The sequence below is a fragment of the Rutilus rutilus genome (assembly GCF_951802725.1).
Source record: "Rutilus rutilus genome assembly, chromosome: 23".
Classification (NCBI taxonomy): domain Eukaryota; kingdom Metazoa; phylum Chordata; class Actinopteri; order Cypriniformes; family Leuciscidae; genus Rutilus; species Rutilus rutilus.
In genome coordinates, this window is record NC_140233.1 from 5,383,439 (window position 1) to 5,403,221 (window position 19,783).

Below are 19,783 nucleotides of genomic sequence, written 5' to 3' on the forward strand. Positions count from 1 at the left end.
ATATATATATGTCTGTGTGTATATGCATTTATATATATATATATATGGATTTACATTATATTACTAGCCACGCCCCCAAACATCACGAAAAGCAGTCAGAAGAATGTCCACTTCAAGTGCTTCTAAACTTTACATATTTTATGATTCCATATACATATAAAACGTATGTTGAAAAAACATTTATTCTCGATTATAAACGTTTATTATCTGCCAATATAATTCGCTGTCTCTCCGGAGGTTTGAATGAACGCGGGGCTGTGGACAGACATTCCTCAGGGTGTGTGAGCAGTCTATGGGTGAGAGACTGAGTGGGAAGGGCCGGTCTGAACACGAGCTTTTCGGCAGATATAGAAGCCCCTACTGAATTTCCCATCAGCTAAATCCCGTTTTTTGTATTTTATGTACAATAATTATCACATTAAACTATAGAGGTAAAGGTACACCGTCGCAGTGATGGGAGGCAACAGCAGCTCGCGCCACGTTTCCCTCGATGAGGCCGATGAGGTTACATTCGTAAAGGGCATTCGGGTAAGTGCAAGTTACTAGTTAACAATACACTTAGGAAAAAGAGTTTTCCCTTTTCGTTATTAAGTAGTTATGGCTTCATAATCTCTATTCCTCATACAAAACTTTCTTTGGTGCTTGCTTAAGAACGTAAGTTTGTTGTTGTACGTATTGAACTGCAGTTTCACTGATTCAGTCGAAGTCTTGTAGCATTGCAATATCGTGCAAAAATGCAAGAAATGCATTGGTTGTGGAGATTTCAGTCGAAGTCTTATATCATTGGAATATCGTGAACAATGCAAGAAATGCACTGTTTGTGGAGGGTGTAGAACAAAATGTACTGCTGTGCAGGGCATGTTATGTTAAATATAGCCTATGGGCCATGCATGTTTTGACCTGATCTGCATACTAAGCATGCATGCATGCATACTACACCTAGACATGACTGGTCAACTTTCGTATTACCTATAGACATATTGTAGTACCATGGTACATGAATTTGGTTGCCAGTTTATATCAATGAATAATATTATTGGTATGCTGTACCATGATTTAGGCAAAGTACTTAATTAATGATAATTTCAATCAATTCCTGCATTATTTGCAATTGCTTGCATTAAAAAAATTAAAAAATAACGCAATATCAGCTAATGAATATCCACGAATCCTGGTATTAATATCACAAAGTTTGAAAAAGATTAGTAAATTCAATTTGGACAACAATAATCTGGACAAACTAGTTATACGAGATCCTTGTGGGACGATCATACACTTAAACTTTTAGGTGATGCAGAAAATGTTCTCAGTTATTGTAAAAATGCAATGGTGCACAGATTTTAATAAACAAGAGGAAATGTATCTCAATGCTATTTCTGATCTGATGATACCCAGCTTTCAGAGAGAGTGATTGATCGAATGAAGGAGTCTCCACCTGTGGTTCGCCCGCAAGCACCAACCAGATCACCATCAACTCCTCCGGTTGAGTCTTCAGCTCCAGATGAACGTCATGTACCCATAATGCCTCATTCTCCTTCATACGCCAGTGCTTTGGTCCCTCCTCCTCTTTCAGAGCCAATAACACCTTTAGTGCCTCATGTGACTGAGGAAACATCTACACCTCCTTCATCTGTTCAGTCACCTGAGGGTCTTCCAGTTTCTCCACCCACCGGTAATGAGCATGTAGTTGTACCTGATCCTCAACCTGAATCTGCTAACATACCTGTACCTGATCCTGAACCTGCTAAACCCATAAACGCTCCTTCACAAGCCTCAAGTGAACCAATAACCCCTCCTCCATTAGTGGATTCAACCAGTGCACCTGTTGAACCCTTAATAACACCTTCTATCACAACCTCTACTACTGAACCTGTAACCAATCCACCTCCACCAACCACAAACCCACTTACTGAGCCTGTAACATCTTCAGAGTTCTCTAGTGAACCTGTAGTTGTACCGATTGAACCCGTAGAGACTCCATCCTCCTCTACTTTAGCAGCTGAAGCAATATCTGCCGACCCCATGGACTTACCTGTTCCTTCACCTGTTGAGCTTGAGACTTCACCCTTCCCGATCTCCATACCCGATCCCGTTGTATCTGTCATGGAGGAGTCTACTGTGTCACCATCTGGATCTGCTTCAGATGTGGTTTTGTCTTATGAAATGCCTTCCAAGACACCTCCTGTTGTTGTTCCTTCCTTAATCGACCAAGTCGAGGTCTTTCCACCACAAACACATGTTGGTAAGTTCATAATCCGGTACATTAGTCTTACCACAATCTTTCAGCTTAATTTTTTGACTGATTGACCAGCAAAGTCTCCAATTGTATCTCAGTATTTTATACAAATGCTTAACTCAGTCTTAAAGTCAATTAAAGGGGTGGTTGATTATGATTTCACTTTTCTAACTTTAGTTAGTGTGTAATGTTGCTGTTTGAGCATAAACAACATCTGCAAAGTTACAACGCTCAAAGTTCAAAGCAAAGGGAGATATTTTCTTTTAAAGAAATCGCTTTTTAAGGATTACAACAAACGGCTGGTAGGGACTACACCACATTCCTCCAGGGTTAGTGACATCACAAACCCTAAAATTAGCATAAACCCGCCCCCCCGGAACGCGATTTATAGATTATCATGACAGAAAATGCTAATCAATGACTAGAAGATAACTCCACATCAGCTACATAAATTCATCAACTAACCATTCAGAAACGTCCTGTTGCTTCTACATGTTGTCACTTCTTCTTGGTAAAGGTAAAAGGACACACAAGCTCTTGTAGCTCCGCCCTCTGTGCCGGGAGCAGCAGCTCATTTGCATTTAAAGGGACAGACACAAAAACAACGCGTTTTTGCTCATCCTCAAAAAGTGACAATTTTAACGTGCTATATAAAAATATCCGTGGGGTATTTTGAGCTAAAACTTCACATACACACTCTGGGGACATCAGAGATTTATTTTACATCTTGTGAAAAGGGCATTATACCACCCCTTTAAATGATCTGTCACATAGCTCTCTATATAAAGTTGGATATTTATAATCTACAACTTTATCTGCATACATACAGTAGCCTATACTCACATAATGGGATATATAATATAGCAAATCTCAACTGTCTGATTTTTTATTTCATTTCAAAATGTAACTATACCATCACCCAGCTCTTTATATAAAGTTGGATATTTGTTATGTCCAAATTTATTTGCATGCATGCCGTATATTCTTATAAAGCAATATACATCATAGCAAAGTCTAAACAAAATGTTAACTATATTATCGGCCAGCTCTTTATATAAAGTTGTATATATAAGTATGTCCAACTTTAGTCGCATACATTCAGTACATTGACGTAAAACAATTTATATTATATAGCAAATGTCAACGGCTTGATTGCTTGAATCATCGTAAAATGTTAAGTATGTTATCGCCCAGCTGTAATCTGCTAAATACGACAATAAGGCATGAACATCATGATCTTCTGTAAAGCTTTGAAACAATGTTTATTGTGAAAAGCAAATAAATTTGACTTGATGTCCGTATTTTGACGTTTTAGCAGGTTATCACTAGAAGTCTGTAATTTTCACCAGAATGACCAGTTGTGGCATTTTGATTAAGTAAAAAAAAAAAATAATAATAATTAAACATGCCCAAATGAATTGTTGGTTGCACTTTATTTTACAGTACCAGTGCTTTCACAGTGTACTTACCTAAGAAAGTACTGGGTAATATAAGGTAACTACATGGGTTAAGGTTAGGTGTAGTGGTCGGTTCATTGTTAGTACCTATATTATAATTACTGTAATAATAAGATCTATAACATGCATGTTGAAAATAGATCTCACGCTCAAATGTTGGTGTTTCTTCTGTTCAGTGAGTGAGGAACAGCTCAGGAAGCAGATCAGAGAAGATCTCCAGGAGCTCCTGAACGAGGAGATGAAGATGGCAGAGCGTAATATGCGACAACAGTAAACACTGATCAAGATCTTTCAACAACATACGCAAGAATGCAGTGAGTTTTAGGGTTTAAACTGTGTTTATTTCTGTGTGTTTTCGTAAGGCTGGAGGAAGAGAAGGCTGAAGCGAAGGCTCAGGCTCGAGCCGCAGCCCGACTCCAGATTCAGGACGAGGTCCAGAAGGTTCTGGATCAGGAGAAGGCGTCTTATCAACAGACTCTAGCAGACGCCATCAGGAGGGAGCAGTTGAACGTTCAGGATGATCGTCTCATAACTCAGTATTATGTAAGTCAGCTTCTCCACACAGGATCCTGTTCGCTGTATGTTGTTTGTGTGTGTGTGTGTGTGTGTGTGTGTGTGTGTGTGTGTGTGTGTGCGTGTTTCTGACAGTTTGAGCAGCTTCTTCTGTCTCATTACTAAAAAAAACTGTTGCCATACTGTGGTATCATATAGTACTTTTACACATGGGAAATTACTCCAAGGTCCTTCAAGGAATATTTTGGTTTACTATCATACATGCGGAGAAAAAAACAATAACATAATATGAGCATAACACCATGCAGGGTTATTAAAGTTAACTAAAACTGAAACCATAAATTACATATGTTTCTAATATTTAATATTTCACAATTAGTTTAACTTGATTTACTAAAATAACTAGAACTGAAATAAAATTACTAAAAACTATAGACATTAAAAAAAAATATATATATATATTATTATTATTATTATTATTGTAATTATATATTTTTTTATGGTTCAAATTATAATGTGAAAAATACAAACAGAATGATGACATTTCACAGTTTTTACATCAGAGAGAGGAGAAAATAATTTATATAGAATGGATGGATAGGGGGTGGTGTGGCACAATGGATAAGACACATGCCTTTGGTGTGAGAGACCCGGGTTCGAACCCGGGTTCGAATCCACTGTGAGACACCAATGTGTCCCTGAGCAAGACACTTAACCCCTAGTTGCTCCAGAGGCGTGCGACCTCTGACATATATAGCAATTGTAAGTCGCTTTGGATAAAAGCGTCAGCTAAATGAATAAATGTAAATGTAAATGTAAATGGATAGATGATAGATTGATGGATGGATAGATAAATGATGGATGGATGGATGGATGGGTAGACAGATAGATAGACGTGCAAAACAATGTTTTTGCTCTACTTCGATCTGTTCGTGTTGTCTTTGCTTATTGCTAATGTCCGAATGCATGAAGTAATTGACCTGGTGATGCTTTGCTGCTTAACTCCACTGTCGCTTATTTCCTTCCCGTGTCTCTCTTTCTCTTGATCTGCCCGTGTCTTTCAGTGGACGGAGAGGAAGGTAAGACGCTGCACCTTCACTCTGACAATCACTCGCTCTTTCAACTCTTTACAGAGAGATTTGTGACATTTCTATTGAGAGTGAGTGAGTGAATGCTCACTTAAATACAAGATTAAATTAGTTCAGTTTAATGCTCATTCATTTATCACACACATATACAGTCTTTGGTGTAAATTTGACTTGACTTTTCAGTTTAGAGGTCATGTGTGAGCAAGATTCTTAATGTGCATCAAAAAAAATGCATGTACCTTTAAACTTTATTTACTACAGTGATCAATTCTTTTTATGGGAGATTTACAGGTTGATCCGGTCATATCATGTTTTATCTTTAGGCTCAGAAGCTGGAAGAGAAGGAGAAAGATCTGGAAAATCAGGACGCTTTGCTCCGGGAGCAGATCGCCAAGATGCAGGAAAAGGCAAAATGATTCATCCCATCTTTCATATACTCCCCATAACTTCACTGCATATGAATAATATTACATGTGTTGACCATCTCTTGTTGTTGTTGTTGTACAGGCGGCTCAATTCACTAAAGTCACAGCTGAAAATTACAGGAAAGGCCTAGAAAGCGCGAACAGCCGCTTCAGGTGAGTGTGCAAGAGTAGATTTACTAACATTTTGAACTAGCTTTTATTTTTATATTTTTAGTTTTCATGTTAACTTTAGTTTAATCGTCACATTTTTATATTAGGTGTCTTTAACTACTATGTACTTACATCAGAAAATAAGTACAGTGTACTTGTTGTGTTCATGTTGCATTGCAATTACAGAAATGAATAATAGATGTAATTATGTGCATAATAATAATAATAGTACAATCTAAAAATATGTATTTACATTTACATTTTACATTTACATTTAGTCATTTAGCAGACGCTTTTATCCAAAGCGACTTACAAATCAGGACTAAATTAAGCGAGTCATCATGAAGAGGCAAAAGACAACAACGCAAGAAGTGTTCAGAATACGAAGTTCAGGCATTATTCAGAGTAGCATAAGCATGATAAGTGGGATTTTAAGGGAAAGGTTTTTTTTTTGAGTTTAGGTGCTCATGGAAGAGATGGGTTTTCAGCTGTTTTTTGAATGTTGTCAGGGATTCAGCATTCCGGATGAGGGTGGGGAGAGTGTTCCACCAGCATGGAACTGTGAATGAGAATGATCTGGAAAGTGATTTTGTGGCTTTCTGTGATGGAACCACGAGACGTCGCTTGTTGATTGATCGTAGGCGTCTGGTGGGGATGTAGGCTCGTAGGAGTGAGTGAAGGTAGGAGGGAGCTGAGCCTGTGATAGATCTGTAAGCAAGCGTCAATGCCTTGAACTTGATGCGAGCAGCGAGAGGTAGCCAGTGCAGAGAGATTAACAGAGGGGTGACGTGGGCCCTCTTGGGCTCGTTGAAGACAAGACGAGCTGCAGCATTCTGGATCATCTGAAGAGGTTTGGTAGCACATGATGGAAGTCCAGCCAGAAGAGCATTGCAGTAGTCAAGCCTAGAAATGACCAGGGCCTGGACGAGGAGTTGTGTTGCGTGCTCAGTTAGGAAAGGCCTGATCTTCCTGATGTTGTGCAGCGCAAACCTGCATGATCGAGCTGTCTTTGAAATGTGATCTGTGAAGGTCAGCTGGTCATCAAACGTTACTCCCAGATTTCTGACCGACCTTGATGGGGTGATTGATGATGAATCAAGCTGGATGGTGAAGTCGTGCTGTAGAGACGGATTGGCAGGGAGGACGAGCAGCTCAGTCTTTGCCAGGTTGAGCTGCAGGTGATGTTCCTTCATCCAAGTCGAGATGTCCACCAGACAGCTCGAGACCCGTGCAGCTACTGTGGGATCATCTGGTCGAAATGAGAGGAAGAGTTGTGTGTCATCAGCATAGCAGTGGTAGGAGAAACCATGTGCCTGTATGATGTGTCCCAGTGATGTAGTGTAGATGGAGAAGAGGAGGGGACCAAGAACTGAACCCTGGGGAACCCCTGTGGTCAGTTGATGTGCTCTGGATACCTCGCCTCTCCATGCGACTTTGAAGGACCTACCTGTGAGATAGGATTCAAACCAGTCGAGTGAAGTTCCTGTGATGCCCAGTGATGAGAGGCTGGACATAAGGATCTGATGGTTCACGGTGTCGAAGGCAGCAGACAGATCAAGGAGAATGAGGAGTGAAGATTTGGAAGCAGCTTTTGCAATCCGTAGGGCTTCTGTGACCGACAGTAATGCAGTCTCAGTTGAATGCCCTTTCTTGAAGCCAGATTGGTTGACATCCAGCTGGTTGTTTAGAGACAAGAAGGATGTTACTTGGTTGAAAACAGCTCTTTCAAGTGTTTTTGCAATGAATGGTAGGAGAGAGATGGGTCTGTAATTCTCTACAAAAGATGTGTTTAGCGTTGGTTTTTTAAGCAGTGGAGTGACCCGAGCCTGCTTGAATGCTGTAGGGAAGGTGCCAGTATGGAGGGATGAGTTGATGATGTGTGTGAGTGCTGGTAGAAGTGTGGGAGAGATGGCTTGTAGAAGGTGTGAGGGGATGGGGTCTAGAGGGCAGGTGGTAGGGTGACTGGAGAGGAGAAGTGTAGATACTTCTTCCTCTGTTAGCGGCGAAAAGGAGGACAGAGGGGTATTGGCTGTGGAAGGGGTCGGTCTGGGTTCCTGTGTGTGTGGAGCTGAGAATTGACTGCTGATAGTTGTTGTTTTGTTGGTGAAGAAGTTTGCAAAATCATCGGCAGTTAAGGAGGAGGAGGGTGGTGGTGGAGGTGGACAGAGGAGTGAGTTGAATGTCTTGAAGAGTAGTCGTGCGTTGGAGGAGCTGTTGATCTTGTTGTGGAAATAAGAAGATTTTGCAGCATGAACATCAGCAGAAAAGGACGAGAGGAGAGATTTATACATACTCAGGTCAGATGAGTTTTTTGATTTGCGCCATTTCCTCTCCGCTGCCCTGAGTTCGGTCCGGTGTTCACGAAGAACCTCAGATAGCCAGGGGTTAGAAGGAGTAGCGCGTGCTGGCCTGGAGGAGAGAGGGCAGATTTTGTCTAGAGTAGAGGTTAGTGTGGAGCATAGGGTATCCGTTGCAGTATTCACATCCAGAGATGAGAATTGTGAGGGTGGGGGAAGAGAAGAAGACACGGCAGAGGAGAGATGGGAGGGGGAAAGTGAGCGTAGGTTTCGCCTGAGGGTGACTGGTGGTGGGGTTGGTGGCGCAGGGGTAGCGAGTTGTAGACTGAAGGTGATGAGGAAATGATCTGAAACATGGAGAGGCCTCACCAAAATGTTGTCTGTGATGCAGTTGCGTGTGTAAACCAGGTCCAGTTGGTTGCCTGATTTGTGAGTACCTGTGGTGATGTGTGGTGATGTATGTGCATAAGTGCATTGCATCAAATGATTAATTTAAATATCAGTGCATTGTAGTTAAAGACACATAATGAAGTGGGACCAGTTTAATTTTTAGTATGTGCTTTTGTCATTTAATTACATTTTTTTTTTTTTTTATTGTTATTTAAGTGTTTTCTTTATTTACAGTTAATAATTGTAATGCTTCAACTTAAACTAATTTCAGTTCCTTGCCAAAGCAACCTTTCTAATTTTCGTTTAGCTTAAGTTTTTCAACTCGTATTAAAATTTCATTCAATTTCAGCTTTGTTTTAATGAACATAAATGTTTTTAATAGTTTAAGTTTTAGCTAACAATAATAACCCTGGTGCAAGATCAGTAAATCAGTGTTAAGTTTTCCAAATAAATCTCTTTCTCACTCTCTGTAGGCGATACCAAATCAAGCCAGTGTGTTTGGATCTACAGAGTCAGATAATGAAGTGTTACGCTGAGAATAAAGGTCAAACTATGAGCTGTTCCAACATCGCATCACTGTACATTCAGTGTGTGGACCGCGCCAAACAGGTAAACCGGACACTTGGATAAACAGGACATGACTTGTATTCAAAATAGCAATCAAAATGCTAATTAAAAAAAGCTTAGAGGACATTTTGAACTAAGACTTTTTAAAGTGGTTTAAAAAGGATTACAGAAATGTTTGCATTTCATTATTTTATTTATTTTTCAGGATAAAAAATTAAGCACTGGAGGTTAACTTACCGGCCTGAACGTCAGATCTACAGTGTCATGGTGAAAGAAAAAGGACCATTACTGCAAATACACACATCTAAACCTTTATTAACATTTAGCTAAACATTTTCCACTGGAAGCGTGAGGGAATTTCATCCCTACAGAAAAAGAAAAGGAAAACTTAACACGTTTCAGCAGTTTTAAATGTGCTTTTCAGGAATATGAGCCATGATTGGACCACGATAGTGCAATACCTCAACTAGTCTCAAACTCTTTTAACTGTGAACTGTGAGCTAAATGATTTTAGGTGCTATCGAGTGCTAGTTGTGTGCGCAGATATAGTGATGTTTCTTGTTCAATATCCCTTTATGTGTCAGAAAAATAATGCACACTTTTTTTTTTGCATGACCAAAAAGTACAAAGCGATGCACAATCTGGAAGCTGCTGTCTGATGATACGTTTTTGCGTAGTAAAAAGTTTGTGCCTTTGCCTTGAGATGCTTTTGTTTATGGTCATTTTGGGTCAATGTGATTGGCTTTTAGCAGCACAGTTTGGATTTCATTCAAATTTGTCAATGGCAACTCCTATAATAATGGGTTTCTTTCCACGTTATCTTTTCCAGCCTCTTCGTTGTGCAACTTATTTCCACTAGATGGCGCTGACGTTATTGTAATATTCTTGGATGTATTGTGGATCCACGCTGGTCTAGAAGGTTAAAAGGACGACCAAAAATTCTGCAATCCCATTTTCCCAAGCCTCTGATCAGCAGATTAAGTTCAGCATGAAACGAACATGACCAGTTGTAAAATGAGGCAGTAGATGCATTTGCATCTAGAGCTTGTTTTCTAGTTTATTATTTAATTGATTCTGTGAATTGTAGGAAGGGGGCTGTAGTTCTGTATCGTATGAGAAGCTGAAATGAATAAGAAATCATGTCCACTTGCTGCTGACGTCCTCTGATAAACATGTCCTACCACTACCAGCATGAACACACAGCCTAGATTCAGCACAGCAATTCATGCACATTTCACATCCAGCGCATTCGCTGCCTTAACCCTCTATTGCATGCATTATGAAAGCATGTTTGATGCATAAAACGGACCTCATTATCGAAATCAAAATCAATAGCCTTGTGTTTTTTTTAAGATGTGAGTTATTTAAAGACTGCCATCACTTACTCTCAACCTCATGTTGTTCCAAACCCATATGCATGACTTATTTTATTGTGTTGAACATTTTTAATGTATAGGCCTATATGTCACTCTTTTGCATGCATTTACAACTTTCATGCATCAAAAGCTCCATAAACATATCATAGTAGTCCATTTTCAAGTCATACTATTAGCTTTATGTGAGAAACAAATTGAAAATTAAGCTAATTTGCTATAAAAAAAATCTCTCCTTTAAAGGAGAACTCCGGTCAATTTTAACATTGAGCTCATTTTTTTGTACATTTGGAGTGCTGTCAGTACAGAGAACAACGACAAAAATCGGTGTTGCCTACACCGAGTTATCCTCTTTTTAAAATTTGCACCCTGTTGACTTCAATGGGGCAAGTTTTAAACCTGCTTTTAGGCTCTTAACATCCTTGATGTTTAAGATATTAATAAAAATGATGTTTATTCAGCCAGCGCACATACCTGTATTTACATCCTGTTTTCGGTCGAAGTCCACAGTAGTCGATTGCCGAGTTCACGCGCGTGATCATAGGTACTAAACCTATGCGCGTGAACTCGACAATCGACTACTGTGGACTTCGACCGAAAACAGGATGTAAATACAGGTATGTGCGTTGGCTGAATAAACATCATTTTTATTAATATCTTTCACATCTACTGCAGTCAGATTCACCCGCGTTCACTCCGAAGGAATCACTCACATGACCTGTGCACTTGTAATGACACATCAAGGATGTTAAGAGCCTAAAAGCAGGTTTAAAACTTGCCCCATTGAAGTCAACAGGGTACAAATTTTAAAAAGAGGATAACACGGTGTAGGCAACACCGATTTTTGTCGTTGTTCTCTGTACTGACAGCACTCCATGTACAATGTACAAAAAAATGAGCTCAATGTTAAAATTGACCGGAGGTCTCCTTTAAGCAAGCTGATTGTTAAATCAGTGAGTTGAGCTCAAAAACTGGATCAGTCTAATCCACAAATGAATAATTTGTGAACTGAATCAACCGATTCATTGAAAAGATCTGACTCAAGAATCAATCAGACTCAGACATTGTTAGTTCTCTAATGCACACTAACACAAAACATATGGCTTTATGAGAAATGGAAAGATTAATCCTATGAGCTGCGTTTACGATGCTATCCTCTTATTTTCATTATATAGAAATTATTGATTCAGATAATCATTAAAAAAAAATCTCCTTTTGTGTTCCACAGAAGAAATAAAGTCAGGTTTGACTATCCTTAGATAGATAATTAATATAGGATTCAAAAATCTAAATGAAAAACGTATGACTGCAACAGTATTCATAATAGCCTTGTTCATTTCATTCCACAGTTGCTCCTGGGCAATAAGTGTTTAAGCGATCATAACGTACAATGAATTTATATGACTGTAAATGCTATAATTGAGTCAAATTTTCTGCTTTTCTCCAACGTTTGTCCTCGAGATGTTTTTAAAGAACGCTAGGATGTGCTGTGACCAAGAAAAGAGTTTAATTTCATACTCATCTCTTCATTATAACCCGTTTTATATGCATCAGGTGCTTGTGAATATAGTTACCCATAGTGCAACAGACGGACACTCACCTTTGACTGTTTGCAAACCTGAATACACAACGTCCTCCTGGTCCCCTTCATCCTTAAATCTAGTTTGACATGAGCAAACCGAGCTTTATATATGATGACAGATCTTAACGGGTGACATTTACAAAACCCTTGTGGTGCATTGACTGTTTACAGAGGGGTTGATGATTCTCAATTACAGTTTTATAGGACGATCTGAGAGGGGCAGATCTTATGCGAGCGAAGTGTGACGAAAGGTCACCGTGGCATATTGAACGGCTGGTTTGGTTGTTTGAAGTGCCGTCACTTGGAACGAGGCAGAACCGTGAATTGCTGGTCCTCGTGTGACCTGGATTTTACAGTGCCATGAAACCGGCTTCTGATGTCTGCCAAGGGCATTTCAAATCAAGCGTATGATTTTATCCCAGCAAATAACAGGCCTCCGTTGGCGTGACCCGTTGATGCCAGCTTGATATTGCTTTTCTAGAGGTCGTTGGTGAACAAGACCCCTAGTCTGGATGCAAAACTCGCTCTGTGTCCACTTTATAAGAGCTTAGCTTTCTAAATTGTAGCGACACCATCTATTTGTCTCAAATGTGGCCCATTTAAGCAGTGTGCACTTTACCTGTCATCCAGTCTGATGGATGAACATCTCAAGAACCTTGTTTTCCTTCATCTGTGGTTCAGATGGCAGCACTTCATTGAGATTCCTTGGTACTGAACAAATTATTATTATTCTTTTTTTAAACATTTATTGTAAAACATAGCTCGGTTCCAAGTCTTTAATGACACGTTGCTGTATGAATAAACAGACAGTGATCTTACATGGCTCAAGTACACCGTTCACTTTGAGACAAAAGTTGTATGAATCAAGAATAGCTCCAAAAGATTCGGTGAGTGACTCATTTGAACGATTCTAACAGAGTCATTTTGACTGAATCATTTTATAGAACAAGAGTCATTTGTTCATTAATTACGGTTTATTTCTTTCTATAGATTCATCCCATTGTTGTTATTGTTAATTAAAACTAAATCGTTTTCATTAACTGATATAAAATTAAAAATATAAATATTAGATAAAAAAGATTTAAATGAAAATTAGAAATGTTTACTTGGCAATTAACTGAGATAAAATAAGTTGAAGTTTAAGTAATAACATTAATAATACTAAAACTGAAATAAATATAAAGCTATTAAGTGAAGCAAATGTTTATAATTTTTCTCCTTACGAAACTTGACAACACAGAATAATTCCCACTGAACGCACAAGGACGAATGCTCTCGTAACGGTGCACAATAGACCTCTAAGAGCTGGGAAAATTTTCATTAATATGCAGATTTGGTGAATGGGAGCTTAACTTCAGTGTTTTTTTTTTTTTGTGAATGCAAAATGAGGGACGTTTTGTCCTTGACAGCAGAGGCGAAATTAACCAGACGTTTCCTAAGATTTGACAGCATATGTCTTCGATGTCCTCCCTTCTTTTCGTTGCATATCATGAGGCTTTTACAACTTGTTTGTTACCAGCTTTTAAATTGCGGTCTGTCACTCAAAGCTATCACATGACACCAGAAGACTTGGTGTACAGCGCAAGAGGCGACTTTTTGTAAGTGCTTTTGGTGTTTTGTTAATATTTACATATGAATCACTGTGTGATGATTCGTCAATAATTCTCCTTTTTTTGTTCCACAGAAACCATAATATTCTCATATTCCTGCACAAGATGACTTCAGATGGAAGGAAAAGCAGCCATCGTGACGGGTTAATGTTCCCAGCATCTGCGTTCATGTCAAAGAGCAGATGGATTTCGTCTTTTCCCCCACCTAGTTTATTACAAATACATGTATACACAGGCTACAAGTCATAATAGAGGTACATAACTGATCAAGAATATGTACAAATCCCATGTATTTACAGTACATACAGTGGTTTATAAAGGACATGCATCTTGTAACTGCAGTAGTATCATTCTATGAAACCTATCATATTATATTCCAAGTAAGTTATATAAATAATACGATTATTTGATACCTGCTCATGTACGACTAATATTCACATCACGTGGTTCCCTTTATGGATAACAGTGCTTTTATGAAAACTAGTCTTTTTGTTAGAGGTTTGCAAAGTGGCTTTAATCGGCATCTTCGGATGATAGACATTTCTGCCTGGCTTCGTGATCATCAAACGTCACTTTCTTATTCCGTTTAGGGTCGATCCAGGAGTTTCGGATCACTGCATTGTTCGGCAGCGGATCCGCCTCGATGATGGACACCACCCGTTTCTTCATTTTACTTTTCAGGACATTCTGAAACTTCTGCCTTGTGAAGGCATACAAGAGTGGATGGAAGACCGTGGTGCCGTAGGCCATGACCAGAAAACCCATTCGGAGCTTGACGGTGAGGTCGCTAGGGCCTGCGCTGAGAATCACAGTGTTTAAAACGGTAATGGGCGTCCAACAGAGGAGGAACGTGGAGATGATTAGCAACGACATGCGGAAAACGCGCTTTTGCCGCTCACGGCGTTCCCGGTGGCGTTTGACGGCCCGTCGCAGGGCGATGATCACCGAGACTGACGTGCGCATGCCAAGTGGAGCATTTCCACGGTTTCCGGCGCTGCTCTGCGAGGCGTCCGTGATCTCGGGAAGCTGCTGTTCAGATGTCGACATGAGAGAGAAGTTCTTTTTCCTCCTAATCTTCTTCTTCTTCTTCTTCTGCGTGGCATGGAAGCGCGTGCCAATGCGGATGTTGAGAGCCTGCAGGATCTTTGCGTATGTCACTAGCATTATGACGGCAGTCAAACAGAAAATGGGGATCTGGGCCACTAGGTGGTAGTACAGACCAAGTTCGGTGTAATACTCGTTTACGTGCACAACGGCAGTCTGATTTGCTTTGGTGGGCTCCGGTCCCAAGAATCCCACTTCGATAAATGGCACCAAGAAGCTAGCAAAAGACAGCACCCAAATGCAACCCAACAGAGCCACTGCTCGTCCCATAGTCAGCACGCGATTGGCGGGTTTAACGGAGATGTCGTATCGGTCCAAAGTGATGGCTAGCACGTTAGCTGCCGTCGCTACGCTAGCGAAGGACACGCAGGCCTCGTGGAAGCAGCACACGAGCACCGTGTCGCTTTGCAATGACAGCATTAGCACGACGATGGTTAGCGGGATGCAGCAAACGCACACCAACACGTCCAACACGTGCAAGTTCATGGTGACGATGTTGCTAACGGAGTTGACGAGGTTGGACTTCATGCAGTAGAGCGCCAGCACGGTCAGGTTGCTGCTCAATCCCAGGACGATCTCCAGCATGAGGAATCCAGTCAGGGACACCTGGAAGCTGAGCGGGTACGGGATCGGGCCGGCCGCCGTCATGGCGGGACTCACGGCCTCGGTGATGTCAAGGACAGTTACGTTACTCATGGTGCTTTCTTCCTCCGTTGAGGGAGGGACGTGCATTATCCTGAAAGGTAAAAACAGCAGGATGCACAATCAGAGACAAAGGTAGAAAGACCAGGTGCATTTGAACAGCGTTGTTTCATTCAGAATTTAATGTCTTGAAGATGAATCGATAGCTTGAATGACAGATAGATGGATGGATGGATGGATAGATGAATGGATGGACAGAGATGGACGAATAGATTGATGGATGGATAGACAGAGAGATAGATAGATGATGGATGGATAAACATAGATAGATAGATATAGATAGATAAAAATTGATACAATTCAGTAAATACTTCTTCCTTTCATTCCAATTCGACTTCCTGAATTTCAAACTCACACTCGTTCACTCACTTCAATTCTGAATTTTGTACAACCCTCTTTGTTAGATCCACTACTAATCTAAGAGAAGAACAAATTAAGTTGTCTGTAATGGCCACAATAAGATTTATCATGGATCTCACTTATTGAGACCAACAAAACCATTAGATTAATGAATCTGTGGTAGATTTATGCTGGATTCGAATCACCGCCATATACAAAGTTCTGTATGTCTTTCTTGTTCAGATTCCCTATGCGCCTGCTAATGGCTTTACATCTGAGGTTCCTGTGCACATTGACTAATAATGCATTGGTTATGCACTTGCCAGTCTGTATTAGGCGCTGCTATGAATAGACTCACTTTAGGCATTATTTTTTGTCCACAATGCATTTTCATTTGTTGCACAGTGATGTATTGCTCCATTTGCAAATGTGACTGTCTTTAGTGCTGCGTTTCATTCATCACCGTGAGAGAGAGAATTAAGAGAGAGAGAGAGAGGATTGTCGAGATAAGTATTAACCTGGCTTTTGTAATTTACTCCATGTAGATGGATGCATCAAGGTGCCAACTGGGTACTAATAACTCTTTTTGTTTTGATGTAGGCCGACTGACACCTTGGAGTGAAACCATATGGAAACTCGAATGACTTCATGAGCTAAAACACAACACCTCACAGATCATCAAGCTTGTTTTCTGGACGTCGAACAACCTTGACGACTAATGACAACTGTCCAATAGTTTATTCTGCACATTAGTGGACTTACCCTTCCCCTTCCAGGTTTTTTCTCAGCCTCGGGAGTCAGCAGTCGAGACGGGAGAGTCTGGAAGGGGTACAAGTTGTACATCAGCCCCAGGCATGGCCTTTCAAGGAAGTATTCTGCACTTCTTAATCCTCGTAATCCAAGCGAATTTTTCTCTTGATGATCAGGGATGATGTTTTTGTACTAAGCCAATTGATATGTTTGGTCCCCTGCCATGTCCAGACCTAACAAAGAGTTGGCATTCCCGTTTTCTTTAACGCACTGACCATTTTGATTTTCTAACCTAGCTTGACCACTGAAAGATCGCTTTCCTGTAGCTCAAACAGTAGAGTGTTGGCGCTTGCAACGCCAAGGTCATGGGTTCGATTCCCAGGGAAAGCAAGAACTGATAAGAATGTAAATGCGTACCTTGAAATGCAATGTAATTCGCTTTGGATAAAAGTGTCTGCCAAATGCATAAATGAAAGTAATTGTTTTCGATTAATTATTATATCCACGTTAGGGTTAGGGAGTTGCTGTAATCTCGCTCGATACCATCAGCACGGTCTCATACCGTTGCTTCACTGCTGACATATTCCCGTTATTGCAGTTTTATGGGCCCTAGAAGGTGATAAATCCATATTGATTTGCTGATTTGCATGTGCCATCTGGTGAAGAATCCAAGGTCGCTGAATTGTTTAGGTCAGCATGAGGGCGTTGGGGAATTGGCAATGTAATTTCCAGTCCCCTCACAGAAGGTCACCTTTAGGTTGCATTATCAATGCTTTCTGAAGCCCGTGATAAAAACTTTTCACATCCGTGGTGAGCATGGGAATGTCTTCCCCTGGGAAATCCACTCGTTCTGGCACGTCTTCCTGAGAGATGGCACTTTGGAAGCAGTTCTCTTCCACTCTTTGATTCCACAATCCTAACAAGAAAAAAGCAGAGAAGTGTTGATAAGTGAACAATCAATTATTCATTAAGCCTGCATCCAATCCATCATCAAGTAAGGACTTCCATGTGTTATCCATTCATCTTTTCCAAGCGGTCTGCGGAAATGCACACGCTCTGGTCTTGCTTAACGTCCATGTGAAGGTACGAGTAACATCTGCGAACCTGCAGGGGTTGATGGATGGGCCCGTGCATCTTGGGAACGATCTACAAACACTCATTTCCAAAGCAATACCTTTTAGGGAAGGTAACGCAATCACCTGTGTTGTTTTATGTCTTTACTTTCTCACATCATTTTTCAGTCAACAGCCCTGCAAGAATATGCCTGGATCACGTGTAACGAGGTGGTCGTGTTCCAGCCGTGAATGAGATTTTACACTGTAAATTTTTCCCAGATGTTACAGTCCAGCAGACTTTGACAGATCGAGGGGAAAACCGTAAACAGAATCGATTGGGTATTGGGGGCGAAATTTGTCAGCGGAGACGTGGATCAATAGACTAACTAAAGTAAGAATGCTGTTTACAGGCAGCGGCAAGTTAATCACAAAACGTAGACATCCCCTCAAATATTCAGATAACGGGTCGATATGAGGTTTTCAATGACAAATTCTTAAACTTTAACCTTCGGTTCCTTCAGTCATAAAGGTTGCATTCTTGCAATAAGCATATTTTCCCCCCTTCATCCTTCATTTTGCAGATTTATTTGAATTTGATTTACTAGGGCAACTCCAATTTTGACAGATTGCCCCAGTGAGATGTATATATATATCTGCTATTCCAAGTTTCGACATCTGCTCTTTTGAACGAACACTGTTTAAATGGTCTTCCATCCAAAAACTCAGCCGCATGCATACTTGTTCAATCACATTTTTTTTCACCAAAGTTATTCAATATCACCAGCTTACCTTTGCGCTCCCAGAGTTCTCATCTGTCATGCAACGTGGAGCAGCTACATCTTCACCGAAGCATCACCTGAGATCCACAAGTGCACAGACTTTTGTAGGCATTGCATGTCAGCGAGTCGTAAACCTGCTTCTCCTTGAGGAGCATGAATCAAATCCCGTCCGTGTGAACTGTCAGAGTGAAATAGACTGACTTTGATCTACTGTCCTGCTAACTGTTTCTTTCACTGTCTTGCTTCTTTTCCTCTCTTGATGGCACACTCGCTCGCACACTCTCTCTTCGAACTGTGATGCATTGAAGTGTTACCGATGCACCCCTCTGTTGCTCCTCCAAAAACCTTGCTTGTCCCCCCTCTCTCTCTCGTTCGCTCCTTCTCTATCTTCGTCTCCCTCTCTCACTCACTGCGGCGGTTTTGCAGTGTTGCTCTCTGCTCTGATTGGTCTGTCGTAATGGGGTTAACCCTTTCCTCCCCAGAGAGTGGGGATGCACTCTTTTGTTTTCTTGTCGTTCTCTCCATCCAGCTTTTCCCTCTATCCTGCGATGGACGCGCAGTCAGTCCCTGCGGAGATGCTTCGGTTTCTATTTAAACACTGTGTCAGAGTTGCATGTTTTCATTCATATTTGATGCCGTGCTCTGTGATGAAAATGGATATGTGTCTACTGGGAAAAGGACACAAAAAGAATGTGGCTGTGTTATAAAGTGAGCTGTCTATGTAGGCAGGATTTTATGGTGCGCAGGCAGTTTTTAAAGACTATTACTTCAATGATTCTTAATTTTGGCAACATTTTGGCTGAAACAGCATGGCATGCATTCATAACGGAGAAGGCAGTGTCAGAATGTTTTGCGATGAGCTCAGTGGGAAAAAATATATCATTTGTCCAGTACCTATACCTATAAGTACCTATAAAAATGAAACATGCACCAATAAGACCGATAAGCCGATAATTATTTTGGTATGTTATGATAGGTGAAATTAATCACAACATTATAATGTACAGAATGAAAAAAAAATTATTGATAGATAGATAGATATTTAATAAAAATTATATCAATTTACAAATCCTTTAATTTAAAAAAAAGTTATATAATGACATTAAATATATTATGTATTCCTATTCATTTTAAGATTAGTTAAAGATTACATTGTCTCAATGTTAGAAAATTATTAGTATTTTTAAAGATGAACATTTAGCAAGTAGATGTAATATTACATATCTAATATTGACCGATAATTTCTTATATCGGCCGATAACCAATATGAGCAATTTACATTTAGTAATTTAGAAGATGCCTTTGTCCAAAGCAACTTACAAATTAGGACTTAATTAAGCGAGTCATCGTGAAGAGGCAAAAACGA

At 40.3% G+C, this 19,783-nt stretch overlaps 2 protein-coding genes across 6 annotated transcripts; one reads left to right on the forward strand and one right to left on the reverse strand.

Moving 5' to 3' along the window:
* Window positions 1-94: 94 nt before the first annotated feature.
* Window positions 95-10,526, forward strand: chchd3b (coiled-coil-helix-coiled-coil-helix domain containing 3b). 3 transcript variants are annotated; one of them, XM_084396939.1, is made up of 10 exons: window positions 95-528; window positions 1,396-1,672; window positions 1,997-2,242; window positions 3,870-3,963; window positions 4,056-4,236; window positions 5,271-5,285; window positions 5,618-5,701; window positions 5,802-5,872; window positions 9,030-9,165; window positions 9,329-10,526. In XM_084396939.1, the coding sequence occupies exons 1-10, from the start codon at window positions 454-456 to the stop codon at window positions 9,353-9,355; spliced, it is 1,206 nt and encodes a 401-aa protein (XP_084253065.1). In that variant the 5' UTR covers window positions 95-453; the 3' UTR covers window positions 9,356-10,526. The 3 variants fall into 3 exon arrangements, with proteins under 3 accessions (XP_084253065.1, XP_084253063.1, XP_084253064.1); XM_084396937.1 differs by having other exon boundaries at window positions 96-528; window positions 1,396-2,242; XM_084396938.1 differs by lacking the exon at window positions 5,271-5,285 and having other exon boundaries at window positions 96-528; window positions 1,396-2,242.
* A 2,965-nt stretch (window positions 10,527-13,491) lies between these two features.
* Window positions 13,492-19,055, reverse strand: gpr22b (G protein-coupled receptor 22b). Of its 3 annotated transcripts, none has more exons than XM_084397237.1 (3): window positions 18,428-19,055; window positions 17,001-17,499; window positions 13,492-15,528 (listed from the first exon to the last, which is right to left on the reverse strand). In XM_084397237.1, the coding sequence occupies exons 2-3, from the start codon at window positions 17,048-17,050 to the stop codon at window positions 14,202-14,204; spliced, it is 1,377 nt and encodes a 458-aa protein (XP_084253363.1). In that variant the 5' UTR covers window positions 17,051-17,499; window positions 18,428-19,055; the 3' UTR covers window positions 13,492-14,201. The 3 variants fall into 3 exon arrangements, with proteins under 3 accessions (XP_084253363.1, XP_084253364.1, XP_084253365.1); XM_084397238.1 differs by having other exon boundaries at window positions 16,596-17,499; XM_084397239.1 differs by lacking the exons at window positions 17,001-17,499; window positions 18,428-19,055 and adding an exon at window positions 16,352-16,578.
* Between the last annotated feature and the right edge of the window lie 728 nt (window positions 19,056-19,783).

What these genes read in the sequence shown, in the direction of transcription:
- chchd3b (XM_084396937.1), top strand. Translation starts at nt 454, where the DNA reads ATGGGAGGCAACAGCAGCTCGCGCCACGTTTCCCTCGATGAGGCCGAT. An exon ending in TCCACCACAAACACATGTTG is followed by an intron (nt 2,243 to 3,869) that starts GTAAGTTCATAA and finishes TCTTCTGTTCAG; the next exon opens with TGAGTGAGGAACAGCTCAGG. An exon ending in GAGCGTAATATGCGACAACA is followed by an intron (nt 3,964 to 4,055) that starts GTAAACACTGAT and finishes TGTTTTCGTAAG; the next exon opens with GCTGGAGGAAGAGAAGGCTG.
- gpr22b (XM_084397237.1), bottom strand. Translation starts at nt 17,050, where the DNA reads ATGCATTTGGCAGACACTTTTATCCAAAGCGAATTACATTGCATTTCA. An exon ending in GAATTACATTGCATTTCAAG is followed by an intron (nt 15,529 to 17,000) that starts GTACGCATTTAC and finishes TTTACCTTTCAG; the next exon opens with GATAATGCACGTCCCTCCCT.